The sequence below is a fragment of the Acanthopagrus latus genome, chromosome 3 (genome assembly GCF_904848185.1).
Source record: "Acanthopagrus latus isolate v.2019 chromosome 3, fAcaLat1.1, whole genome shotgun sequence".
Taxonomy (NCBI): domain Eukaryota; kingdom Metazoa; phylum Chordata; class Actinopteri; order Spariformes; family Sparidae; genus Acanthopagrus; species Acanthopagrus latus.
The window spans coordinates 780,423-808,270 of record NC_051041.1 but is presented as its reverse complement, the minus strand read 5'-3'; the positions used below and the strand labels follow the sequence as shown (position 1 = coordinate 808,270).

At 41.0% G+C, this 27,848-nt stretch overlaps 4 protein-coding genes across 9 annotated transcripts; all 4 read left to right on the top strand.

Moving 5' to 3' along the window:
* The first annotated feature begins 208 nt into the window (after positions 1 to 208).
* Positions 209 to 4,633, top strand: LOC119017277 (zinc finger protein 501-like). Of its 2 annotated transcripts, none has more exons than XM_037093868.1 (2): positions 209 to 878; positions 1,869 to 4,633. In XM_037093868.1, the coding sequence occupies exons 1-2, from the start codon at positions 707 to 709 to the stop codon at positions 3,245 to 3,247; spliced, it is 1,551 nt and encodes a 516-aa protein (XP_036949763.1). In that variant the 5' UTR covers positions 209 to 706; the 3' UTR covers positions 3,248 to 4,633. The 2 variants fall into 2 exon arrangements, with proteins under 2 accessions (XP_036949763.1, XP_036949762.1); XM_037093867.1 differs by having other exon boundaries at positions 1,866 to 4,633.
* Positions 4,634 to 4,895: 262 nt separating this feature from the next.
* LOC119016998 (zinc finger protein 79-like) lies at positions 4,896 to 15,801 on the top strand. Its single transcript, XM_037093396.1, has 4 exons — positions 4,896 to 5,566; positions 6,962 to 8,002; positions 11,473 to 11,630; positions 13,850 to 15,801. Exons 1-4 carry the CDS (start codon positions 5,395 to 5,397, stop codon positions 14,807 to 14,809), a joined length of 2,331 nt encoding a protein of 776 aa, XP_036949291.1. The 5' UTR covers positions 4,896 to 5,394; the 3' UTR covers positions 14,810 to 15,801.
* Positions 15,802 to 16,228: 427 nt separating this feature from the next.
* On the top strand, positions 16,229 to 23,299 carry LOC119017279 (zinc finger protein 436-like). 4 transcript variants are annotated; one of them, XM_037093873.1, is made up of 4 exons: positions 16,229 to 16,375; positions 16,745 to 16,905; positions 18,813 to 19,148; positions 21,379 to 23,299. In XM_037093873.1, the coding sequence occupies exons 2-4, from the start codon at positions 16,782 to 16,784 to the stop codon at positions 22,455 to 22,457; spliced, it is 1,539 nt and encodes a 512-aa protein (XP_036949768.1). In that variant the 5' UTR covers positions 16,229 to 16,375; positions 16,745 to 16,781; the 3' UTR covers positions 22,458 to 23,299. The 4 variants fall into 4 exon arrangements, with proteins under 4 accessions (XP_036949768.1, XP_036949767.1, XP_036949766.1 ...); XM_037093872.1 differs by having other exon boundaries at positions 16,238 to 16,495; XM_037093871.1 differs by having other exon boundaries at positions 16,238 to 16,630.
* A 163-nt stretch (positions 23,300 to 23,462) lies between these two features.
* Positions 23,463 to 27,740, top strand: LOC119017290 (zinc finger protein 502-like). Of its 2 annotated transcripts, XM_037093917.1 has the most exons (4): positions 23,463 to 23,946; positions 25,746 to 25,802; positions 26,313 to 26,990; positions 27,107 to 27,295. In XM_037093917.1, the coding sequence occupies exons 1-4, from the start codon at positions 23,775 to 23,777 to the stop codon at positions 27,157 to 27,159; spliced, it is 960 nt and encodes a 319-aa protein (XP_036949812.1). In that variant the 5' UTR covers positions 23,463 to 23,774; the 3' UTR covers positions 27,160 to 27,295. The 2 variants fall into 2 exon arrangements, with proteins under 2 accessions (XP_036949812.1, XP_036949811.1); XM_037093916.1 differs by having other exon boundaries at positions 23,464 to 23,946; positions 26,313 to 27,740.
* The last annotated feature ends 108 nt before the right edge of the window (positions 27,741 to 27,848 follow it).

The following is a 27,848-nucleotide window of genomic DNA, read 5'->3' as shown; positions in this document are numbered from 1 at the left end:
AAGCTTATGACACAAGAAACACATGGAACCACAGGGGAGTTCCTGCTGCTGAACAGATGTTTGATTTAAAATAAAATAATCCAGAACAAAGACAAGAAAGATGACGGATAAAGAGGGAAACTTTATATATTTAAACAACATTTTTAAATAATAAGAAGAGTTGGGCGTGTAAATGATGGCTGATCACTTTTATTTTGAAAATCAGCAAAGAAGTGGTACCGGAAGCCGTCGTAACTAGCATACCAGACTTGTCCCGGTGTTTTCTTGCGGTTACGTTCGTTATGAAAACATAAATCAGAGAGAAACGCCGGAGTCTGTGTGGTTGAACGTGTTGGAGAAGAGTCGTTGTGAACTTTATGACGTTTCACCTCTAATTCATCGACCTTTGTAGCCAAGTAGAAGTTAAAGACTGAGGTAACGGACGTTAGCGTAGCTTGTTTACAGGAAATAGACGGCGACAGAAGTCGGTTAAACAGCGCTAGTCCTGTATCTGTAATGGAGACCAAACTCTATTGTTCACGGACCTGAAATGTCTCTGTAGACGTGACTGAATAGACTCTTCACTTTATCTGAACATGTTTGACATCTGAATTATTTCCCGGTGTTCTCCGATGCTTATGGAGTTAGCTTAGCTTTCTACCAGGAAATAGACGGATCCGACAGCGCTCACCATAGAGCTCATCTGGAGGACAATCTGGAGCAAAAGATGCCTAAAGTCCAAACGCTGAGAGTTGTTGTGAAGCAGCGACTAACTGCGGCTGCTGAAGAGATATTCGAGCTGTTTGAAAGAACGATAGCAGAGTACGAGGAGGAACTGTGTCGACACCGGAAACTACTGGACGCTGTTTGTCACACTGAGGACCAGTTACACAGAACAGGTTTGTGACCCTCTTGGGTGGGTAATGTCTTTCCAATAGCTTCCACGTCATGTGACCCAGTGACTCCAAATGACAGCAAACTGCAGCTCTTGTTATGAAGACACCTGTCAGAGCCCAGAGCTGACACTGAGCATGTTTACAGGCACTAATGAACTGATCATTATGTGTTTCATGGAGTTACCAGATTATTCAAGTGCTCATGTGTTCATAATTTGTTAGACTTCATTGGATAAAAGCTGTTATCAAATTATGAAAAATCTGATAAACACACCTAGTTTTTTTGCTCAATATTCTGTTTTATTCTGTGCATGTATACTGTTGATCCGGTTTCTCCCTTAGTTCTATTAAAGAAACTGGATGTTGTTAAACATAATCGGATGTGTTTTCTGTTCATATGGATACTACGAAGGAGGAGAGCATTATTTTGCACGTTTTGCAAACCCAACAAATCCCACATAAGGACGATTCTGACCAGCAGAGTCGCTGCGATGATCAACATTATGTTGACAGGGTGTTTTGAAGAAACACAGCACGACAGTTTTATATCATGTACTTGGGAAGAAGTCCAACTAATTCACTGAATCATGGAAATCTGTTTTTTTCCATTATAGCATTGACACGTCAAAGTAGATTATTCCCAGTTATCAGTTTTCTGTGGCCACGTAAACAGTCTCAGTGTCACTGGCAAGCCCATGATACCTTTTTGACATATTATGTGTTTGTTGTCAGTTGAATTACAGTTCAAGTTAAAGGGATTTTACTGTTCAAAATACTTTTTTTTCTTTAAAGTTAACCCCTTCTTTATACCCAGTCAATCAGGATTCGTGTTAAATAAATAGAACAAATGCCCTAGTACAGTACAGTTTTTCTGAGGTTTACTGAATACCGAACATGTCATACAAAATGTGAAACATTACTTCAGACATCAAGAGTGTTGTCAGTGGTTTAATTGTTTTCCAACATTTGCGTATATTTCCCTTTTCTCAGCAGACACTCAGCCGGTGACGATGAATGAAGAAGAGGATCCTCCTGAGCAGCAGGAGTGGAGCTCCATTCTGGACCAGCAGGACCCACCAGAGCTGCCACACATTAAAGAGGAACAGGAGGAACTCTGGACCCGTCAGGAGGGAGAGCAGCTTCCAGGGCTGGAGGAGGCTGATATCAAGGTCACATTCAGTCCTGTTACTGTGAAGAGTGAAGAAGATGATGAAGAGGAACCTCAGTCCTCACAGCTTCACCAAAGACAAACTGAACCAATCAGAGACACAGAACATTTGAAAACAGAAGCTGATGGAGAGGACTATGGAGGAACAGAACCAGCCAGGAACTTTAATCCAGATGGATATTTACAGCCAGTTACTGATGACGAGATGTCACAATTCTCTGAACCTGAGACTGATGACAGTTATGATTGGGAAGAAACCACGGAGCCTCAGACAGGTTCAAACCCTGTGCAGAACAATGAAGTAACTGAAAGTGAAATGGAGAGTTACACTAGAGAAACATCAATGAACTTCTCTGAATGTGCTACAAGCTTTGAACGCAAGGGACTTCTGCAGAAACACAATGAAATCCCAACAGAACTAAAACAGCTTAGCTGCTCAATTTGTCATAAAAGTTACCACTTCAAGAGCTCCTTAAAGTCTCACATGAGACTTCATTCAAAGGAAAAACATTTCAGCTGCTCAGTTTGTAATAAAACTTTTCAGTGGAGAAGAGATGTTGTGTCACACATGAGAACCCACACAGGGGAGAAACCCTTCAGTTGTTCCATCTGCGGGACAGGATTTGCAAGACGCTCAAATTTGACCCTACACCTGAGAGTTCATACAGGTGAAAAGCCCTTCACCTGCTCCATCTGTGAGAAGAGTTTTGGTGACAGTAGCACTTTGTCCAAACACATGAGAGTCCACACCGGGGAGAAACCGTTTAGTTGTCCAGTTTGTGGTAAAAAGTTTGCGCAAAAGGGACAAATGAGAAAACACTTGATTAACCACACTGGGGAGAAACCCTTGAGTTGTTCATTTTGTGACAAAACATTTCACTGGAAAAGCGATGTTGTGATGCACATGAGAATCCACACAGGGGAGAAACCCTTCAGTTGTTCTGTCTGTGGTAAAACATTCACACAGAACTCAAGTTTGACGTCACACTTAAGACTTCATACAGGAGAAAAACCTCACACGTGCTCAGTTTGTAACACAAGCTTTCGTCTCAGACAGAATCTGACTGCACACATGAGAATACATACTGGGGAGAAACCATTTAGTTGTTCCACTTGTGGGAAAAGATTTGCACAAGATATAACTCTGAGGCGACACAGGAGTGTCCACGAGGGGCGAGAAAACACTGAGTCACAGAGTTTGTGATTAAAGATTCACTCTGTTTGCTTGTTGGTCAGAGCAGCAGCAGTAATAGATCCTGCAGAGATTACTGTAAATGTGTCCAGCAGGATTAAAATACAGAGCAGAGACTTGGCTCAACAATGAGCAGTAAAAAACATGACACAGACTCAAAAATTAGTATGGAATTGCCAACATCATACTGTAATTTTATATAACAAAAGTACAAATAGTGATAAATGAGTAGGTAGCTGTGTAATAAAAGCACAGTATTAAGTGATGTTTCTGATGAGTCTGTTCTATATACTGTTACAATGAGCTGAATGCCTTTTTATGAGAAATATTTCTTCCTTTCCTTGATTGCTGTAAAAATAGCATTACAAGCATAATTTTGAACATATATTTTGATTTTGAACAGTATTTCCTAAAGATAAGTCTTTTAAGTGAAGGTGCTTCCACGTCATCATTGTATAACTATTATGTTTTATAGTTTGTGTATTTTGTGATTTTAAGTTATTTAAATAATCTAACACTCCGTTTGCTTTTCTTCATTCTGAGAATCGTGGATTGTTGTTGGTTTTTTGTTTTTTTTTTTTGTTTTTTTTTTTGCAGTTGTTTTGTTGGGGCAAAAACTCCCATAGTAATTTCTAGGACATATCCACCCAGTATAAATCTTATAGTGCATGGAGTATAGTTTAGTCTTAGTCTATTTATTCTCTATAATATGAGAACATTTGGCACAATACTCAACTATTACTGGAAAGCCTCATTTATTCTGGTGTAATGATGTTCTACCTGATTTCCACTGGAGGGGAGCATTGTCTCACTTTAATACCTTCAGAATGGTTGTTGGTCTTCACTGAATTCACATGCAGTGTGATAAGTCTGGCACACTTTCTCTTAAGACTAGAACACACCTCACTTTACTGTTTCACACCTGATCTCGGACACAGATTTAACAGATTAAACCATCCTAAAGAGTACATGAAGTTGTTAAATGTATATCCAACGCGGTCAACTACTAACTACATGTCTGTGTATGGGATGGACTTGTGGAACTGGTCGAGTGATGAGTTGAAACAAAGCACAAATATAAACCACTTTAAAAACTATACAAAAAATATATTTTTGGCAGGTACGAGGATGATGTAAGGGTATCTTTGGGGTGGATATTTGGATCGTAAATTAACCGGAATTGTTCTTCATTGGTTTAACTTGGTGGCAAATAAACTGGGGATAGTTGTTTGTATATTAGTTATAAATACATTTGTTCAAATAGAGTTGAAAGAAGGAATTTGGGAAAGGAGAAGAGATATGAGTTTTACTCCTTTTGGGCATTGTTACTTTTGTATTGTGTGTTTTTTAATTGCTGTTTTAATTTTTGGATCAAAATAAAGTCATTTATTCATCCAGCACTGCTTGTATGTCAGTGTATCAGTAATAATAATCAAATTATATACGAAACACATGAATCAACATCCACAGTGTCAAATTCTGCTGCCCGAAAGATATTTGAGTCAAGAAAAGTGAAAATAAGACAATCTTTTATTGAAATGCAGCAGAACTGAGGCAGACATAAACACAAATAGATACACGTTCGAATTAAAAGCGTAGACGATAAGAACAGAATAAAGACTGTTCACTTTTATTTTGGAAATATAATAAATTGGACCGGAAGCGATTGTACTTACCGTGACCGACATGCTAACTTTCTCCCTGTTGTAGAGTTCATGCGAGTTACGGTAAGATAAGAGTGAAACACCAGAATCTGTGTGAGAGAACTTGTTTATGTGGACTCTGTGTGAACGTTTGGGATGTTTCACCTCAAACTCATCGAGCTCTTTAGTCCAGAAGAAGATAAAGGCTAAGCTAAAGGACGTTAGTGGAGCTCGCTGGCAGGAAATAGACGGAGACGGAAATTGGTCATAATGCAGTCTGAGTGGCTTCAATGGAGACCGAGCTGTGTTACTCACCGACTCTAAATGTTCAGATGAATCTGTCCGAGGAGACATCTGAATTATCTGCTGCTGTAGCACGAAGCTAATGGAGTTAGCTTAATTTGCTCCCTGGAAATAGACGGAGCCGAGCGGACTGTAAACACAGCGCACATCAGAGTGAGCAGACAGTTTTTAACGGAGTGTTTCTGGAGGGAAAGTTCGTGTGAGTCAGTGAAAATGTCTAAAGTCCAAACGCTGAGAGTTGTTGTGAAGCAGCGACTAACTGCGGCTGCTGAAGAGATATTTGAGCTGTTTGAAAGAACGATAGCAGAGTACGAGGAGGAACTGTGTCGACACCGGAAACTACTGGACGCTGTTACCGAGCCTCAGGTCCAGTTACACAGAACAGGTCGGTTCTGTTTACTTGTTATTCTCACTTTACACTGAAACTGACATGAGCTGCCTCACAACAATGTTAGATCAAGAAATGAAGACATGCAGTGGAGAACTCTATGGGCTGTACTGTGGTGGGGATTGGTGATAAAATGGGGTCATTCCTGCAAATTCACCTGAAATCCAGAACTTTTCCTGGTTCAGCTCAGGGATTTTCTTGAAACAATTAATGCTGAAACTTCTATTACATTCACAAGACATTGTAAAATTTTAAAGCTGAACTCCAATTCTGAGTATTCTGACCTCACAAATCTCTTATTCACTGAACTGGGTTTAAATTTGTCCCGAACATCAACGAGAGCCTGAGGATCATTTCCAAGATGGATTCCACTGGACCGTGAAGGTGTGCTGTGGTATCTGGCACCAAGATGTGAGCAGCAGATCCTCTAAGTCCTGTAAGTTACGAGGTCGGGCCTCCATGGATTAGACTTGTTTGTCCAGCACATTCCACAGATGCTCGACTGGATCGAGATCTGGGGAATTTGGAGGTCAAATCGACACTTCAAACTTGTTCCATTTTTGCATTTGCATTGTGTTGACCTCAAGTTCTGTATCTGTCTGATACCTTTTAAGCCCATTTTTCACCATTTATGGCCAGACTCAGAACATTCACAACTTAAGCAGTATTTGTTGTAAAGCTGTATGACTTGACAACGTCCCATAATTTTGATAGATGTTTCAACATGAATTTTGTCAGGTGAACTGGTGATGTGAGCTGAGAGGCCTGAGGTGAGTTGGTATGAAATGACCCAATGACCTAATTGTCATGTAGACAGTTTGAGCACATACAGTCAGATGATGAATTAAAGAATCAACAGAAACGTGTATTATTCCTCGACCACACTACAGGACTTTGTCGCCTTCAAAACTTTCTGCCTTGTCAACAGGAGCTTTGCAGCCTTGCTGTGTTTTTCAGATTCATGACGGTTTTCGGGCTCCAGTTTTTGTACATGAATTACTTGACTTTTGAGAAAATAAACATTTTAATTTTCTGGGCTATTTCCTGCATTCTGATCCAATGTCTATGATGATAGTCAGCTTATCACTAAGAATCTCCTACTTAACATTGGGCTTCTTCATGTTTTAAAGCAGTAAAACGTTTTTACGTCTTCAGCTGAGAGGTTTATTTGAAAAAGAACATGACTATGGACTCACAGCCGCCTTGATCACTGTCATTCTTATGAGTTTTCTGTTCTAATGAAATGCTGAATATGCTCGTCATCTGTTTAAGTTTGAACAACTTCTAAACATATTCCACATAGTTCAGAGCATAGTTGTGTCTGTGGTTTAACAGGAAGTTACAGATGTAACACGTATGTGACACATATTTACTATTCTTTCTTGTCCACAGACGTCCAGCAGCTGTTGGAGAGTGAAGAAGAGGATCCTCCTGAGCAGCAGGAGTGGAGCTCCAGTCTGGACCAGGAGGAACCAGAACCCCCACACATTAAAGAGGAACAGGAGGAACTCTGGACCCGTCAGGAGGGAGAGCAGCTTCCAGGGCTGGAGGAGGCTGATATCAAGGTCACCTTCAGTCCTGTCCCTGTGAAGAGTGAAGAAGATGATAATCATTTGAAAACAGAAGCTGATGGAGAGGACTGTCGAGAACCAGAACCTGTCAGCAACTTTAATCCAAAAAGTCATGACAAGACGTTACACTTGTCTGAAACAGAGTCTGATGACAGCAGTGACTGGGGGGAGACCAGGGAGCCTCAGCCAGGTTTAATCCCTCAGCAAAACAATGAGTTATCTGGCAGTGGTACGGACTGTAATACTGAAATACAATCTGTTATCTCTGCTGAATGTTCTTCAAGCTTTGACCACATGGGACACCTGCAGAAACAAGATGAAATCCAAACAGGAGCGAAGCCATTCAGTTGTTCGGTTTGTGGTAAAAGATATGCCGGGAATCACTCTTTAAAGGGTCACATGAGACTTCACTCAGAAGGAAAACATTTCAGCTGCCCAGTTTGTAAAAAGACTTTTGCATGGAGAGCAGGACTTGAGTCGCACATGAGAATCCACACGGGGGAGAAACCCTTCAGTTGTGCCTTCTGTGGTACAGGATTTGCACAGAGGTCAACTTTGACCTCACACCTAAGAGTTCATACAGGAGAGAAACCTTTCACCTGCTCAGTTTGTAATAAAGGTTTCTGTAACAGCAGCACTTTAATCAAACACATGAGAGTCCACACTGGAGAGAAACCGTTTGGTTGTTCAGTTTGTGGCAAAACGTTTACAAGAAAGGCGCATATGAGACAACACCTGATTGTCCACACAGAGGAGAAACCATTCAGTTGTTCAGTTTGTGGTCAAAGATTCACACAACATGGGTCTCTGAGACGACACATGGGCGTCCACACAGGAGACACTACTGAGTTGAAAAACACAAGTCTGTTGTGAGCGCAGCAGAAATAAATGAAACTGCAGAGACTCTTGTGGAGTCAAATGTTTCCAGCAGGATAGAAGTGTGGAGGGAAACAGCTTGGCGGGGACCAGTTCATAACTGTCATACAGACTCAAAATCAGTTGTGCTTCATATTTTCATCAATGATGAAACATCATTTGATTCTATTTTGAATGTGTCTGCATTGTTTTGTTTGTTCCAGGAACTCTGCATGTTGTTTTCATGTGTCTTCATCTAAAATATATCTAAATTGTTAAATTATATTTTAATTCACTGCACTACACATAATTACGTAAATACTACATTGTGGTCTGAGTTTCGGATATACACAATTGTCTTTACAGCACAGGTTCAGATTTTTTTAAGCCCCTCTCAATACAATGTATGTATGTTCTTTTTTAAATAAGAGGTTTTTAGGTTGTTATTATAGTTTCTTTTGATTCAACAAGTGATGACCGCAAACGTTTCCCTCCACCACGGATCAGTAACAAAACATGTCAGTAAATATAAATGACTTTGTGTAAAAACAACTGTAACTTTGGTAAATCCCCACTTGATCCATCTAAGTCAAACTGCTGAAGTCTCAGATTTAATTCCTCTGAACGTCAAAACACTTCTTTTTTAAATGTTTTATTTATTCTGTGGATTTTGACTTCTCTATCTTAGATTTGAGTGTTACAAAAAGATCAAACTTACCCTTAAATAGGTCTTTATAATTTTTAATTAGATACCAGAAATAAAACTTTAGAGGTGTGTGTGTGATTGAAAACATCGTTCTGTCCTTCAGCTCACTGAAAGCAGATTATTGTTCAGTCAGCTCAGCACTATAACATCATGATGCTGCCTGCATGTTAATGTACCAGTAATAACACATTAATCATAATAAACAGTAATTATATTTTGTTGATATTCTGCTCCAATACTGTTTATCTTTACTGTCGTTTGTGACATTTATATTTTTCCATTTGTTTCTCAATAAAATGACACATTTGTAGAAATTTGTCACTTTTATTTTGAAAATCAGCAAAGAAGTCGTACCGGAAGCGCCGCCACTGACAGTGGCTAACACGCTAATCTGTTCCGTGTTCAGCTTCGCAAATCTGACATAAAATTCGAGGGAGCCACCGGAACCTGTTTGGATCGACGTGTTGAACTGGACTTCATGTGAACTTTTGGGATGTTTCATCTCAAACTCAAAGACCGCTTTAGTGGAGAAGAAGCTAAAAGTCGAGCCAGCAGACGTTAGCGTAGCATGCTAGCAGGAAATAGTCGGAGGCAGTGTTAGTCGGAGTTGCTGCAGTAGAGACCAGACTGTATTCTTCACGGACCCGACATGTTCACATGAACCTGTCTGAAGAGACCCGGTGATGTCCCGTTTATTTTAACATGTGAAGCATCTGAATCATCTCCTGGAGTCCTATCGAGCTAAAGAAGCTAACTTAGCTTGCTACCAGGAAATAGACGGACCCGACAGCGCACATCAGTGGGACCAGCTGTTTTTGTGGAGAACAAACCTGCTGAGTAACAATGTCTAAAGTCCAAACGCTGAGAGTTGTTGTGAAGCAGCGACTAACTGCGGCTGCTGAAGAGATATTTGAGCTGTTTGAAAGAACGATAGCAGAGTACGAGGAGGAACTGTGTCGACACCGGAAACTACTGGACGCTGTTTTCCAGCCTCAGGTCCAGTTACACAGAACAGGTCGGTTCTGTTTACTTGTTATTCTCACTTTACACTTTATTACTTCATTACTGTCACATTCACAACAGACACTGTGAGGCAGATAACGGCAATAAGTCTCTGGAGCTTAAATAAAACCACAATCAGACTGACACACAAACATTTAAAGGGGCAGTCTGTAGCTTTGGAGAAGAAATTCAAACTCAGAACTATTGACAATATTAATGAGGTTATAACACAAACGCAGATCTAAATGTTTTTCTCCATAAGTGAATAAACCAGCTGTTCACAGTTTGAATCTAGTAAGGTGGCAGGGTCCGCCACACGTAATAAAGTATAATACAGCATACATTGTGTTGTCCTTTAAGGTCAGTTTGTTTATTCCGTCGTTAAATCAAAGAGAGTTTGTTTATTGAGATCTTCCTCTTCTCAGAAACATTAACCAGGTTCACCAGCTGAGTCAGAACCGCTTCAGTGCGTCTTGATTCTTCTGGTGGGAACAGGAAGATTCTTCCAAAAGACACAAATGTAAAACCAATCACAACATTTGATTACAATAACTTCTGACTCGCCTTTACAGCTTAATTTCTCCTTTTCACGGTGTTATATCAAAGTGTGTTCGCCTCATTCATTTAAGATGCTTCTTCCATATGTCATTAATAAAGTTTGACCTTAATATCGACCTGTCAGAAATACATCATAGTCATGTATGTGTATTCCAATATGTGCCAATATGAAATCATTGTTTTGAAAGAACTTAAATCAGTAAAAGATTAATTGGACAATTTATGTTTACTGTTTCAGTTTATTTATTTATGTAGTTATTTTTGGCCTTTTCATAACTTAATTGACAGGACAGCTTGAAAAATAACAGGAATGAGGATGTTTTAGTTCATTTCTGATATAAATTTCGTACGTACGTAATTACCATATTTGAAGGATCATCACAAAAAATGTGTGTTTATTTATATATGTGCATATAGAAAATATTGTCTGATCGTTTTTATGCTGCATTCAGACCAAAACCGCTGGATTATTAACTGTTATCGCCGTTACCAGCTCAGTGAGTTTCACCATCTGGATGACATTTGCGCTCTCTAGACCAAAAACTCTCCAACATACTCAGCACACACTGAGAGTGCTTGTTTAAAGGAGTTCCCTACAAGAATTCCCCAATATTCAGATGCGATGGGATATGGGGAGAGAGAGACGGTTAGTCTTGTGTAGAGAAGAAGGAGACTGAGGAACAGCTGAAGATCAGCAGGGCAAAAATTAAAAAGGTTCATGATCAGGGAAGGGTGAAGATCGGTGAGGCTGTCATCATGAAGACGGATGTGGTGGTTGTTCGGTTTCTGCGCGATAGGTAGGTAACGGTAGTGTTGCTATGTTCTGCTAGTGTGATGTTTATGATTGTTGGCTGTCTGTCAGGTAACCTTACATTCAGACATTCAGCTTACTGTGTCGTTTGTTCTGGCTCTGTGAATTTTATTCCTCCTCCTTGCATGTTAGCATCACTGCAGCAACCGTAGCGACAGGTTGCTAACCCATTACTTAGCTAATGTTAGTGACAGGAATTCGCTCCACATCGTGATATTTGTCTGCTTGTTTGCAAAGAGTTTTACTGTCTGGTAGTCTTAGAAACACAAGTTTGCACAGTAAGATTATCTGGATTGATGCATGATCTGAAATGCTAAACGAGGTACCAAATAATTCCTCCCACCTTTATCAGAAAATTACCATTTTCTGTAATGTGTATGCCTTATTTTCTTCTCTGCAGACATCCAGCTGTTGTTGGTGAGTAAAGAAGCGGTTCCTCCTGAGCAGCAGGAGAGGAGCTCCAGTCTGGACCAGGAGGAACCACCAGAGCTGCCACACATTAAAGAGGAACAGGAGGAACTGTGGACCCGTCAGGACAGAGAGCAGCTTCCAGTCCCTGTGAAGCCTGAAGAAGATGATGAAGAGAACAAACAGCTTCATCAAAGAGAAACTGAAGAGAACAGCGCTGCAAAAACAGAAGCTGATGGAGAGGACTGTGGAGGACCAGAACCAGCCAGTGACTTTGATCCAGATACTCATGACACAACAGCACAGTCCTCTAAACCTGAGTCTGATGACAGTTGTGATTGGGGGGAAACCAGGAAACATCCATCCGGTTTGAATCTTCCACAAAACGATTACGTAACCGTGAGTGATGTGGAACATAAGGCTGGGAAAAAATCCAACAGCTCGTCTCAACGTGCTGCAAACTGTGGCCACAAGAGGCGTCTGCAGGATCTCAGTGGATTCCAAACAGGATCTAAAATATTTAGTTGCTCAATTTGTGGTAAAAAATACCCCAGGAAGAAATCCTTTATAATCCATATGAGACTTCACACAGAGGGGAAACAATTCAGCTGCTCAGTTTGTGGTACAAGATTTGCACAACGCTCAAATCTGAATGCACACTTGAAAGTTCACACCGGAGAAAAACCTTTCGCCTGCTCAGTGTGTAAAACGAGATTCAGCCGCAGAAACAATCTGGTCCAACACATGAGAACCCACACGGGGGAGAAACCGTTCAGCTGTTCAGTTTGTGGTAAAACATTTGGGCAGAAGACGCACCTGAGACGACACCTGACTCTCCACACGGGGGAGAAACCCTTTAGTTGCACTATTTGTGGTAAAGGATTCACTCAGCGCTTTCAGATGAACAATCACAAGTGTGTTGGTGAGAGCGGCACGAGTGAATGAAACTGAGGTCAAGACTCGGTACAACACAGGTCACTTAAAAACTGAGACAGAGACTCTAAAAGAAGTTGTACTTTTTCCTTTCAGCTGAGATGAAGCTTTCAAGAGCCTCTGCCCCGTCATATACACTTGGTGTGAAAGTGTTTCATGCTGCTCATACAACACTCCTGTGTTTAGTGTTTAGTGGACAGTTTTTAGACAAACTTTGATCAGACACAAACAGCCGTTAGATTTTCTGTGTTACCTTTAAAGCAGACCTATTCAGCTGGAGGCCCTGTGAGGATTTTGTTAGTAGACTAATTAGCCCATTCATTAGTTAACTTGTATTTGTTTTCTCATTATTTATGTCCAAATCATGGAATAACAAATGCTGTGCATTGTTTTTTTAATTTCTTTTTCAACTGTGAAATCAAAATACCAAAGTGGAGAAAAAAGTCAACGTTGCATCAGGAATGTGAACGTCCTCTTTGCACCACCATTTAATTTTAATCTGGCTCTTCTTTTAAAGTAATTTAATCGGCCTGCTTGATTGAGATTTATTCTATAAAGATATTGTCTTGAGGATTTTGATAGTGCTGATCATTAAAATCTTTTGAAACACCTGGAATCTGTTTGAAATCTGTCGCCCTGTTGATCGCTGTCGGTCCAGTTTGTATTGTATTGATTTTATATCAATACCTTCCCTGTTTAAATAAAGATGATGATGTATTGATTTAACACTGGCTGTCACTTTATTACAGACTGAGACACTTTTATTTTGATTTCATTTATTGATTAATATGAGTTACACTATCTTCTAACTACAGCATTTGACTTTTTATCACTGAATAGGATTCAATCATTTCTATTTTTAGACACTCAGAAGTCTCTGTGAAGATGTGAACTAATGTCAGAATGTAAAAGTAGATTATTTCATTAAGCTAACAGGTTAATTTACACCAATCCCAGACTGTTAAACTACCTTTCTTTGTTAGATATTGGGTGACACACTGTCACCGCTGCTTTCTTCCCTCCTGACTTTATTTTTATTTTTGGAAGTCAGAGGCTGTGAGAAAATTGTGGAAAGACAAAGAGAAATATTCTCCAACCACAGATTGATGGTCAATCAATGAAACGCCACAGTTGTCACAACACTGAGAGACTGCAAGAATGCTTTAAAATAAAAACAACTGGCCCAGTGTCAATGAGCCTGGACACACAGTGGCCTGGTCACAACCATTCAATGACATTTCTTCTCTGAGGGAATGCAGACTGCACGATAAACTTACGTAGTTTGAATGACTTTAGAATACGTTATAACAAACATTTCTGTATACATGTAAGGAAGTCGTGATGTCAGTAGTTTAACAGTTTCTTTCTTCTTCACAGACGTCCAGCAGCTGTTGGAGAGTGAAGAAGAGGATCCTCCTGAGCAGCAGGAGAGGAGCTCCAGTCTGGACCAGGAGGAACCAGAACCCCCACACATTAAAGAGGAACAGGAGGAACTCTGGACCAATCAGGAGGGAGAGCAGCTTCCAGGGCTGGAGGAGGCTGATATCAAGTTCACCTTCAGTCCTGTCCCTGTGAAGAGTGAAGAACATGATGAAGAGGAACCTCAGTCCTCACAGCTGCATCACAGACAGACTGAAGCGATCAGAGACGACGAGCATTTGAAAACAGAAGCTGATGGAGAGTTCTGTGGAGGACCAGAACCAGCCTGGAACTGTAATTTACAACCAGCCACTCATGACGAGACTTCACACTTCTCTGAACCGGAGACTGATGACAGTTGTGAACGTCAGTCAGGTTTATATCCTCTACGAAACAATGCTGCACCTGTAAGTGATGTGGAATATAACACAACATCATTCAGCTCCTCTGAATGTGCTACAAGCTCTGACTATAAGGGACAAGAGCCAGATTCAAATCACTTCAGCTGCCCGGTGTGCAAAAAGGCTTTTAAAGTGAGAATCAATGTCGTGAGGCACATGAGAATCCACACAGGGGAGAAACCCTTCAGCTGCTCCATCTGCGGTATGAGATTCTCACGGAGCTCAAACTTGACCTCACACATCCGAGTTCACACAGGAGAGAAACCTTTCACCTGCTCGGTTTGTAAAACAAGTTTCAGCGACAGAAGCAATTTGTCCCAGCACATGAGGATCCACACCGGGGAGAGACCGTTCAGCTGTTTAGTCTGTGACAAAAAGTTTACACGAAGCAACCAACTGAGGCGACACCTGTCCGTCCACACAGGGGAGAAGCCGTTCAGCTGCAGCGTTTGCAATAAAAGATTCACTCGGCTTTATTACGTCAAACAACACAAGTGTGCTGTGAGAGGAGCTGAGGTGAATGAAGCTGCAGAGATGCTTGTTGATCCAATGTTTCCAGGAGGACTGAAGTACTGAGTGGACGATGTGACTCGACTGTGATCAGATCAAAACTGTGATACAGACAGAATCTGTTGTTTCATCTCTGATGAAGCCGCATGGTCGCTCTGTTTTTATTTTGGTGTTATTTTTGCAAGATCTGTTCTTTTTAGTATGAAATGTAATCATGAATGGGCATTAATGGGATTTTATTGTTGCTGACATCGATACTGATATTTATTGATATTCTTCTGATACTAGTCTCTATGATAAAGTGCAAAAAGTGTAGACAAAAATTAAGAAATAATAAGTTATACAGGTTGTGGTCATTACCAGACAGTTAAATCTGCTGTAAGTAATATATTTTATTAAAATAAGTGTTTAAAAAGCTCTGTACTCTGACAGTAATCACTGTTATAGAGGGTTTGTTCAGTGATTCATGTCTCTCCTCACCCTGCTCAGGCAGTAAAAATAGATCACAGATTTTCTTCCCTGATGAACACACAGAGCAGGATCCTGTTGATCCATCACACTGCCAGTGGTGGAACAGAGAGAGCAACCAATTCTAGCACTTCCATAGACGGCGTACACTAACAAACAGGTGAAGAGATGAAAGTGAGTTGCCTCGACAAAAAGGAAGAAGTCACAGTGACGTAGAGAGGAGAGATGGGAGCGCTAACTGCACCACAGACAGGAAGTTAGCACGACGAGCAAACTTACAGCAGCTTTAAGAATATCAGCAAACGTAAGCAGCAGAAAATATGTCACTGTCACTGTCAGCTCACTGAAAGTTCATACTACTACCTTTAAATTAGCAGCTGATGCTATTGTAGTCGTTGACCAAAACAAACTGTCCTTCTCAGAATAAACGACATCCCGGTGACATTCGGCTGTTTGCTCCTGTGTGATCTTCCCTCGTCTAGCGACAGTGAATGGGTTGGACTTCACCTGTCGTCTGATGCAGGCGCACCTGCTGCTCCAGAAGAATCTTTATTGATCACATACATTCATACAATGTACAACATACTGAATCTGGTTCTCCGGGCGCTGACTGGAGAATCGACTCGTCCATGTTTTTCATGTTGTGAAATACCCACGCAGTGCAAACAACTGCTTCAAGTGATGCTGTGTCCTGAGTTGTTACTGTATTCAAAACATAGAGTCTATATTAATACAGTCATGTTGGTGTGAATGGGTCTTTAATAAAAAAAACAACAATAAACACTTCACTTTGATTGGTAACATGGATTGTTACGAGTTACGTGACCTAACTTTGGTAATATATTACTGGATCATTATTAGTAACGCTTTATGTTGCTCTAAAAAGAATATTACTATCTCTAATGCTCACATTTAAAGATATTATTTACTCTGATGTAAAGTATTCCAGGGACAGTGTCTTGCACTACATACTCTGATACAGCAGGTGGCGGTATGTGTCTCAAGCGGTTGTAAACCCGCCATTAAACCAACAGAAGAAGAAGTGTTACCGGAAGTGATTCCGGCTCCAACTCTAATGGTGGACAAGATGGTTTTTCCTCGTTTCGCGTTGCCATGAGACAGAAGCGGAGTGAACCACCAGAGCCTGAGTACAAAATTGTTCCTGTAGGATATTTTATATTTCCATCAAGTTTCGCTCCGGACTCATTTCATGTTGGGAAAAGGAAGTTAGCGCAGCATGCTAACAGGAATTAGACGGAGACGGGACTCGGCTACATACTGCTGGTCAGAGTAACTTCCATAGACATTAAGGGGATTCTTCTCGGACCCAGACTGTTCAGATGTCCCGATTGATGTGTCTAAAGAGACCTTTTATTTTGTTTTATTTTACATCTGAATGAGCTCCTGGTGTCCTACGAGGTTTGCGAAGTTAACTTAGCTTGCTGCCTGGAAATAGACGGACCCGAGTCTAATCCAGCAACACTGCGCACATCAGAGCGACACATCTGTTTTTAACGGTTTGTGTCTCCGCAGGAAAAGTTTCTGAATTGAAGTTTCTGGATTTCTAAAAATGTCTGAAGTCCAAAAGCTACGAGCTGCAGCGGCAGAGACCATTCACCCGCCCGAGGAGGAGGAGGAACAACACGAACTGCTGGACGGGGTCACCGAGCCTGAAGTCCCGGTACACAGAGCAGGTATGGACGCCTCTGATGGTTGTGAGTTTCAATGAGAGGGTTTGAAATACTTCACGAGAATGTTTGTGTTCATCTCGAGCTCAATCAGCTGATTCAGCATGAAAACACTTCCGGATTTCCCTTGAACAAAGGTTGAGCTGCCGGTGTTGGCAGCAAAATCATGTGCTCATGTTTGGTGTCTTTTATAAGACGTCCACACACTATCAAAGCAACATGCACCAACCATAGAGTCCAGTAGTTAGAGTCTGGTTGCCGCAGTCCCCCCAGGTTTGAAAGCTCACTTCTCCCATTCTGTGAGAGCACAACTAAACGCACCATTAGTTCTGGTCCCACAGCATAGAGATTTAAAACCACTAAACCAACTAAGTAACCAAAGCGGCAACAACAAGGCAGCGATCAAACCTGTGATGATTAGGAGTGTCACGATTCTCCAAATCCTCAATTCAATGTGATTTTCGATTTTAGGGTCACGATTCGATTCGATTCCCGATTTTTTTCTTTTTCTTACAGCACAGAGGCCTGTGCCATTTTCAGACTATTCTAGTCTACGATCATTAGTTTTATTCATCAATTTCCATAATGTATCACATTAGGCACTAACGGTCAAATTTAAATAATTTATTTACAATATAAAGGTAACAATCTTGTTCTCAGTCAAGTGGAAAACAACAAAGACAAACATAACAATAATAATAACAAAAATGGGATGTCACAGAGGATGCCTGGCAACAAATGTGCTACAAAACAAAATAAATAAATAAAAAGTATAACAGTCATGTCCAGAGTCATGGAACAATGAGAGCCTTAACAAACTATATCCTAACAGTCGAACATAAAAAAATAAGTAGTTTGGACTTTTTTGTCCCCTGAGAATGACAACTGTCATTTTTACATTGTTCTTTCAAGTTTTTTTCTTTATCAAAGATATGTTGTTATCTTTATCTTAAATGTTTAAATCCAGTGTTTTCCACCACCGAATAAGGCTGCAGGTCTGCTGCTATAAATAGCCCTATACCGTTAGTTATAGCTTTTGCGTGAGCTGAGGTCTGTGGAAGTTTTATTGCAGACGAGGATGGAATAGTTGGCTGGACCAGTGATGGTGTTTTCCCAGTTGTCAAATCTACATCCTTGTGATGCCGGTGAATGTGTCCTGCCATGTTTGTAGTGTTTCCCGTGGCCGGGTATGGTACACGCACATAGCATATCTTACACACCGGGAACGCAAAATACTTTCATACTGGTGATTTAAGAGAAGCAGGAGCTGCTTCAAGCTCCGGTGCCGTTGCTCCTTTTTCTGCACTTGCCATGGTGTCATGATCTGCAGGTTAGCTAACTAGCGGCGTCGGCTACAATGTGCGTAATTTGCGTAGCGTGCGTGCGTAGCTTTGCACACCTCCCTGGGGGGTGATCATCGATCCTCTCTTTGATTTCGATGCTCAAGACAATGACGTAATTTTCAATCGATTTCAATAAAAAATCAAAATCGTGACACCCCTACTGCTCAGTTTATTTTTTTCCCCAAAAAAATGGAACTACAAAAGATGTGTTATTTCTGTTATCCAAATGAAGTTATTTGTTTCTTAACAATCATCTGCCAACTGCCCCTGAAGTCGTTTTACCAGTTTCCTATAATTGGGTCACTTTCGGATCAGTTTCAACTCCAGTTCTTCCTGAATATTTCAAAAACCTGAGTTGATTTCATCTCCCCACTCATCCAGACTAGTTCAAACTGTTTATGTTGTGTTTTTTTCCGTTCAGGAAGTTGTCTCATTAGGCATATCTATCTTTTGAATAAAAACATTTGCAACATTTCTCCAAACATTTAGAAAGTATTGGTGTCAGTTTTAACGTCAATGGAAATGTACTATTTCCTAAACTTTGTGTATGTATTTCGTGACTCTCCACAGAATTTCAGCACCTGTTGGTGATTAAAGAAGAGGTGAAGTGGAGCTCCAGTCTGGACCAGGACGACCCACCAGGGCTGCCACACATTAAAGAGGAACAGGAGGAACTCTGGACCCGTCAGGAGGGAGAGCAGCTTCCAGGGCTGGAGGAGGCTGATATCATCAAGTTCACATTCACTCCTGTCCCTGTGAAGAGTGAAGAAGATGATGAAGAGGAACCTCAGTCCTCACAGCTTCACCAAATCAAAACTGAAGAGTTCAGGGATGGAGAGCCTTGGCAAACAGAATCTGATGGAGAGGACTGTGGGGGACCAGAACCAGCCAGGAACTTTAATCCAGGTAGTAATTTTCAACCAGCTACTCACAATGAGACGTCACACTCCTCTGAATCTGAGACTGATGACAGTTGTGATTGGGAGGAGACCAGGGAACCTCAGTTGAGTTTAAAGCCTCACAACAATGAAGTACCTGTAAGTGATGTGGATTTTCATCCTGGAAAAACTTATAGCACCTCTGAATCTGCTGCAGCCTTTGGCCACAAGGGACATCTACAGAAATTCAAAGGAATCCAAGCTGGAGAAAAACCACTTAGTTGCTCAGTGTGTGATAAAATATACCATTCAAAGGATTCCTTAAGGCATCATATGAGACTTCATTCAGAAGGAAAACGCTTCCACTGCTCAGTTTGTCAAAAAACATTTCAGTGGCAATTAAATCTTGTTACACACATGAGAATCCACACAGGCGAGAAGCCATTTAGCTGTTCAGTTTGTGATAAAAGATACCATTCAAAGGACTCCTTACAGACTCATATGAAAATTCATTCAGAAGGAAAAAGTTTCAGTTGCTCAGTTTGTGAAAAAACATTTGAATGGAAATTAAATCTTGTAACGCACATGAGAATCCACACAGGGGAGAAACCATTTAGCTGCTCAGTTTGTGAAAAAAGTTTCACGCAACAGGGAGCTTTGAAAAGACATGAAACTGTTCACACAGGGGAGAAACCATACAGTTGCTCAGTTTGTGGGAAAGAATTTCGATATAATTGTTCTCTAAGAAAACATGTGACTATCCACACTAGGGAGAAGCCGTTTAGTTGCAGTGTTTGTGATGAACGATTTGCACTAAAGCAAAGTCTGAGACGGCACTCAACACTTCACACAGTGGAGAAACCATTTAATTGTTCAGTTTGTGGTTTAGGGTTCACATTACCACAAAGCCTGAGACGACACTCTGCTGTCCACACAGGGGAAAAACCCTTTAGTTGTTCGGTGTGTGGTAAAGAATTTGCATTAAAGTACAACCTGAGACGACACTCGACTGTCCACACGGCAGAAGCCATTTAGCTGCAGTATTAATAAGCAAAATAAACAACTACCGCCCTGCATAAAGAAGATTATCACAATAAAACCTTATCCTAACTTGCACCGATTATCTTGACTGCTGTGCTGTTGCAAAGAGAGGATATACAGAAACTGACCTGAGGAAATTCATTCCCAGCTCAAGTGTCTTCAGAACGCTGTCTGAAAGTCACTTAGCAGTTCAGCAAACACTTTTTGAGTGACAGTAAATAATGCCAAGAATAGTGCGCCACAGGATGAAGAAAAACAAAGTGCATGGCCCAGGATTTACAAAGAAGTGTGAACTTAAAGAACAAAGGAGCAGAACTACGGCACCTCTTATGACCAGGGTGCCTGCATCTGTATCTTCAGGAAGAGAAACAAGAGACAGTTCTGTAAACAATCAACGATAATCTTAATTTTCAGTTTCATGTTATTGTGCTTTAAATTTACCATTGTACGAAGAAATTCATATAAGTAGAGTTTTTTAACATGATTAACGTTCATAGTATTTTAGATTTGAATTAATCATGTTAATCAATGTTCTCAAATGTGTGACATCCTGTGAATGCATATATGTTGTTAAATATCATTCAGGAGCTGAAAGTACCACACTTTCAAATCTTTGAACCTCAACCTGATAACAGACATTATTTATTTGTAAGTAAGAATTTAGGACAAGTGAAAATTTGGGTTATGAGAGGAGAGGTAAAGAAGAGAAGCAGTGATGTGAACCAGCTCACACTCATTTACAGCTTAACCTGGTCACACTGGCTTAAAGCATTTACACTGCTCGCTGTTCAGTGTCTTCTCTGTAGTGCCGTTCATTGTGCTTTGTTGTCTATTATCGTCAGGAGATGATTGAATAAACGATTATTTATACCGTCATCATCTTTGTGCCTCTAATCTAACTTTCAGTTCCCGAGCATAGTCTGATTCTACTTATCTTTTGCCTGCAATTATAATTATTTTCCCAGAGATGATGTGTTTCATAGACCCACACCTGCCTCCTCAACAAGATTGATTTTTGTGTTTTTGCGCAGAATATTACATTATATTCATAGTCAAATGATGGATGGTACTTTGTGTAAAAACTTTTCTCACACAGTTGTGTTATTAATAATTCAGCCATAAATTCTCTGCAACCAAAAGCATCCAAACTTTGATTTTAATTCACCTGAAATGTGTAGTTTTCTAAAAATGTGTTTATGTATTTCATGACTCCACAGAATTTCCGCAGCTGTTGGTGATTAAAGAAGAGGTGAAGTGGAGCTCCAGTCTGGACCAGCAGGACCAACCAGAGCTGCCACACATTAAAGAGGAACAGGAGGAACTCTGGACCCGTCAGGAGGGAGAGCAGCTTCCAGGGCTGGAGGAGGCTGATATCAAGTTCACATTCACTCCTGTCCCTGTGAAGAGTGAAGAAGATGATGAAGAGAAACCTCAGTCCTCACAACTTCACCAAATCAAAACTGAAGAGATCAGAGATGGAGAGCGTTTGAACACCAAACATGATGGAGAGGACTGTGGAGGACCAGAACCAGCCTGGAACTTAAGTACAGATAGTAATTTACAACCAGCTGATGATGGCAAGACGTCACACTCCTCTGAACCTGAGTCTGATGACAGTTGGGACTGGGAGGACACCAGGAAACATCGATGGCAACACGATGAAGCACCTATTGGAGATGTGGACTGTAATCCTGGAGCAATATCAGTTATCCCATCTGAATGTGCTGCAACCTCAGGCCACAGTGAACATCGGCTGGAAGATGATGAAATCCAAACAGGAGTGAGACCATTTGGTTGCTTAGTTTGTGGTAAAAGATACCGCTGGAAGAACTCATTAACAGATCATAACAGACTTCATGCAGAAGAAAAACCATTCAGCTGCTCAGAGTGTAAAAAATCTTTTCAATGGAAAATACATCTTGTGAGACATATGAGGATCCATACGGGGGAGAAACCATTTAGCTGTTCTGTTTGTGGTGAGAAATTTGCCAAAAAGCAACTTTGGAGACGGCACTTGGCTGTCCACACAGGGGAGAAACCATATTGTTGTTCAGTTTGTAGGAAAAGATTCACGCGGAAGGACAGCCTGAGGCTGCACTCTGTTGTCCACACAGGGAAGAAACCATTTAGTTGCTCAGTTTGTAGGAAAGAATTTACACGGAAGGACAGCCTGAGGCTGCACTCTGCTGTCCACACAGGGGAGAAAACATTTAGTTGTTCAGTGTGTGGTAAAGGATTTGCCGTGAAGTTCAACCTGAGACGACATTTAAAACTCCACACGGGAGAAGCCACTTAGTTGCCGTGCTTGTGAGTAAAGATTCATGTAAAAGGGACATCTAACACAGCACTTCAAATAAACCGCTCCACATCAAGGAGCTTGTCACAATAAAAACTTTCTTTAACTCACTTCGATGAACCAGACGACTGTGCTGTTGTAAAAGTGGGATGTGTGGAAAATGACCTGAGGAAATTCATCCCCGGCATGGTTGTCTTCAGAACGCTCTCTAAAAGTCACATAGAAGCTCAAAAAACATTTTTCTGGTGACATCAAACAATGCCAAGAATGGTGCGCCACAGGATGAAGAAGATGAAGAGTGTCAGATGTTCATGCTTGGCCCAGGATTTACAAAGAAGTGTGAACTTAAAGAAACACGACCACGACACCCTCTCACCACCTGGGTGCCTGCATCTGTACCTTCTTATTCTTCAGGAGGAGAAACAAGAGACAGTTCTGTAAACAATCAATGATAATCTTAATTATATGTCTCATGTTATTGTGCTTTAAATTCACTTATTGACAAATAAATGAATATATGTGTTGTCTGTAACATGATCAGCATTCATAGTATTTTAGATTTGGATTGATAAAGTTTTCGTTAATAGAATGTTTTCACACGGATCAGGGAATATGACTAATCTCTGTCAATATTAATTTGGTTAAACGTAAATGCATCATTTGTTAAAAACCTGCTCTGCACAATGTAATGCTAATTTGGTACAAGATGGCGTCTGGTCACATTAAGTCATGTTTAAATTTGTTTTCTGTATGTTATGTATTTTTTTGTTTTTGTGTTGTGCTTATTAGTAATGCAAGATACATTTCCCCAAATTAATAATAAATAATTTTACCCCTGATGATCTGGGAATGCTGCTTGTGTGTTAATATACTGAATTAACGGTTAATTTATTTCTCCTATTCTTTGAGAAACTGTGTTGCTGCATGTGTAGTTTTCACTCAGCCTGCAATTTTGACACTTGGACTTTTATTTTGACGTTTCGCAACTAACCTACACCGGAAGTGATGTATTGTTTACTGCCGTTGACTTGACACTTTTAGCCAAGATGGCGTCCTGCTGACACGGATCTTCGCCGTTGTGTTCACAGAGTGTGTTTCAGCCGAACAGCGCTGCTCCACCAGAACTTCTGTGTTCCGATCACCGTGTGCAACTGGACTTTATGCTGACGTGCGTTCTGGATGTTTCCTCTCTGACGTATCTCCTGGTAGCCTACAAAGCTACACACGTTAGCTTAGCATGCTAGCTGTGAACAGAGTGGCTAGTGTGTGATGGAGAGCAGACGGTGTTTGTGACGGAGTTCGTGTGAGTCAGTGAAAATGTCTAAAGTCCAAACGCTGAGAGTTGTTGTGAAGCAGCGACTAACTGCGGCTGCTGAAGAGATATTTGAGCTGTTTGAAAGAACGATAGCAGAGTACGAGGAGGAACTGTGTCGACACCGGAAACTACTGGACGCTGTTCTGAAGCCTCAGGTCCAGTTACACAGAACAGGTCGGTTCCGTTTACTTCTTCTTTTTTTTTACTCACTATCTTCTTCCACACGCTTCACCTTAAATACAGTGTTTGTTACTGTAGTAATACAGATGATATCAATGCAGTCAGGATCAACGATAGAACTACAGTATATGTTAAATCATCTTTATTCACAAATAGAATTTCACCACATCGGTTCACAAATTCTGAGTTTATCTCCCTACATCACTTAAGGTAACGAGTAACATTAAATGTAATGCATGTGAGTAATTTTGAACCTTTTACCCTGAAACCTCTGACTATTGATAACTATATTAATTAGGGCCTGAGCAGGTCTCGATCTGTTGGTCCCTATTGTTTTTCAAATGATAATTTTTCTCTGCCTGCACACACCCCAAAACTCACCAAACTTGGAATATACGTCACACCTGCCCAAAAATTTCACAATCTATTGTGGTCCTCGATTTCCACCACTAGGCGGCGCTATAATCAAGGAAAGTGCGTTTTGGCTTGTAACTCACATATACTTTGTCACATATTCAAAGACCTTGTATCCACAGGTTCACTGATTTGTGCTGAATCGTGTGATATAGGCCACGCCCATTTCTGCTTACCGTTGTTTTTCACAAATTTGCAAAATGTCACAAACCTACTTTTTCTCCCCCCCCAGGTAATTGCACCGATTTCCTCGAAACTTTGCACACAGCATCTGTGGACTCTCCAGACAAAAATTTCTTAAAAGAATTATGATCATCCAAACAATACTCAAGTTATGAGATAACAACTTCCTGTACATTTTGTCTCCTCATTGGTCTGTCCGAATGACATGAAAGACAGAAAGGACTGAAATTATCACAAACTTCACCTACGTCACATTTGGTGGCGCAGTCCATTTTGATGCTTCGCCATAAAACCATCAACTCATTATAATTTCCACATACAATTTGCCATCTACTCAAAATTGCTCAAACACGTAGAGGGTCTTGCCCTGAATACGTCTACGTGGCACAGCCTGACATGTGTGGACTGTGAGGGCCTGCTCTTGGCTGCTTGCAGCTTTAATCTATATATGTATCTATATGTCTCTTGTAACTGTATCGTACTTGTTTTGTACACACATTTATTTGTAGTGTCTGTGTTTGATGTCCTCTGTCACTTTAATTTGATTGTCAGTGCTGCTGTTGGATTAACTGAACTCTCTTTAAATAAAGGTTTATCTAAAAAAGGGGGGAGGGGTTGTATTCTCAACTTTACGGTAACTTCAGCCATCACAGTGTTTACTGACTGTCACACTTACATCAGCATGTACCTTTTTATGGTGACACTTGAGTGACAGTTTACAGCTGTCTGGCTCCCTGTGGCTTTGACGTTTTACATGGAAATGAATAAAACACTTTTTTTTTCATCCTCACTGTATTTTGGGCTGCAGTGATTCTTACATCCTCGAACAGTAAAAAAAATGTCGCCTCCACAGAATCATATCTGTTCCATCAAGTTAACAGTGTTTTATGCTCAACATCAAGGGTTTGTTGCTGTATGAGGCTGAGGGTAAAATGATAAGGATAAACTTCCACTGAAGTGGAATTTAGTCAAATACAAGTGAAACTATTAAAGGTTTAGTTTGAAGTTGGATGTTGGACAGACATTCACTCCAGAGACACCCAGCGGCGTCTCTTCCTCAGTGTCGGCAGCCGGAGGATGAATATAGCACCTCATGCAGCCCCACTTCAAAACAGCCCAACTATCACTTCGAGTCGATTAAAAACATGCTAAATTGAATCAATGAATGTAATGTTTCCTCTTTCTCGTGTCAACAGGTTGGCCTAATCCCAGGGCCCCACCTGAGGCCCCGCAGTCTCTGCTGACATCACGTGGTGAGTGTTTTAGATACATTGTATGACAGCGAGGTGACGGAAGGTTTTCCATTCAAAATTATTGTTTTGAACCTGGCACGTTTCCAGAAAGAGAAACTATATATTTTCCCCTCTGGAAAAACTCATAAGTCCTTAGTTAAATAAGCTAAATTTAATTTAAAAGTCAAGCTCAGCTAATTGAATAAGTGAACGTACATCCATTTAAAAGCCATGAACACACTTCTAATAACTACAGAACTTGCCTGAGAAGTTATCTGCCGTTTCAAAGTGGTTCAGTGGCAGATATCTGTAACTATGAGTACACTGCAGGCAGGAGCTGCAAGTTCAGCTCATTTTAGTGAAGATTACGTGAACAAATCAAGACTAAGACAAGCAGCGCTCCAGTCATAGCTCAAGGCTAACTTCATGCTTGCAGCATCTTTGGGATACTTTAGGGTCAGCTGAAGGTCGTGCCGATGCTGGGCTGATTTATCATTGACTCCTTGGTGGTTTATTGTCTTTTCTCCACAGATGTCCAGAAGCTGTTGAATAAAGAAGACCATCCTCTTGAGCAGCAGGAGAGGAGCTCCAGTCTGGACCAGCAGGACCCACCAGAGCTGCCACACATTAAAGAGGAACAGGAGGAACTCTGGACCCGTCAGGAGGGAGAGCAGCTTCCAGGGCTGGAGGAGGCTGATATCACTAAGTTCACATTCAGTCCTGTCCCTGTGAAGAGTGAAGAAGATGATGAAGAGGAACCTCAGACCTCACAGCTTTACCAAAGACAAACTGAACAGATGGAGACAGAAACTGATGGAGAGGACTGTGGAGCACCAGAACCAGACAGGACCTCAGATCCAGATGGATATTTACAACCTAAGATTTTTGACAAAGCTGAGGACTCATTTGAACCTGAGCACAATGACTTGAAAGAGACTAGACGACCTCACACAGGCTTAAAATCTCTGAAGAATAATAAAGTCCTTGAGAGTGACTCAGGATGTCTCACTGTGAAGAAACAGTTCAGCTGCTCTGAATGTGCCAAAACATTTTGCGGAAACGCAGCGTTGAAGATACACATGAGAATTCACACTGGAGAGAAACCGTTCAGCTGCTCTCTGTGCAGTAAGAGGTTCACTCAGAAAGCCGGTCTGGACTACCACTGGAGAACTCACACAGGAGAGAAACCACACAGCTGCTCCCTCTGCGGTAAATGCTTTTCACGGTACACATATTTACAGGCTCACATGAGAACTCACACAGGAGAGAAACCCTTCAGCTGTCCGGTTTGTAATAAATGTTTCTCGTGGTATCGATATTTACAGTTACACATGAGGGCCCACACAGGGGAGAAACCCTACATCTGCAGAGTTTGTGACAAAAGATTCACCTGGTCCGCTCAACTCAAAAGACACAAGTGTGGTGTTGAGTCCTCACAGCCTCACGAACTATGGACTGACCCGGAGAGAGAAAAGCTTCAAGCTCTGGAGGAGGCTGATATCACCAAGTTCACATTCCCTCCTGTGGCTGAGAAGGAGGAAGAAGATGATGAAGAGAAACCTGAGTCCTCACAGCTTCATCAAATACAGACTGATCAGATGGAGACAGGAGGTGATGGAGAGGACTGTGGTGGACCAGAACCAGACAGGACCTTAAGTATATCCAGCTGCACCAACGTGAAGGAAGCTGAAGGAAGTTGAACCTCGAATTATGGTTCAGAGACCAAAATCTACATTCTCATGTTCATAAATATTGTTGTCAAGGGTCAGAAGTTACACGTGTACTCACAGAGTAATGACACAGCCAGCGCTCATCTGCCCTAAAACACTACATGGACATGAAGCCTGATGATTTAAAATGTGTTAAAAAGAAGAAATGCTGACTAATAAATGATATTAAATTAATTTTGATGCATTGTTTTGCGTTTTTCTCACTATAATAAAGAACTCTGGCATCACATGATCATTCATTACCTTGCCTTGAAACACGTGTCTTAAAGACCATTTCAGAATGTTTTTAATCTGATTCTCAGTGTCTCCACAACACAAAGTTGTTGGATGTACATGT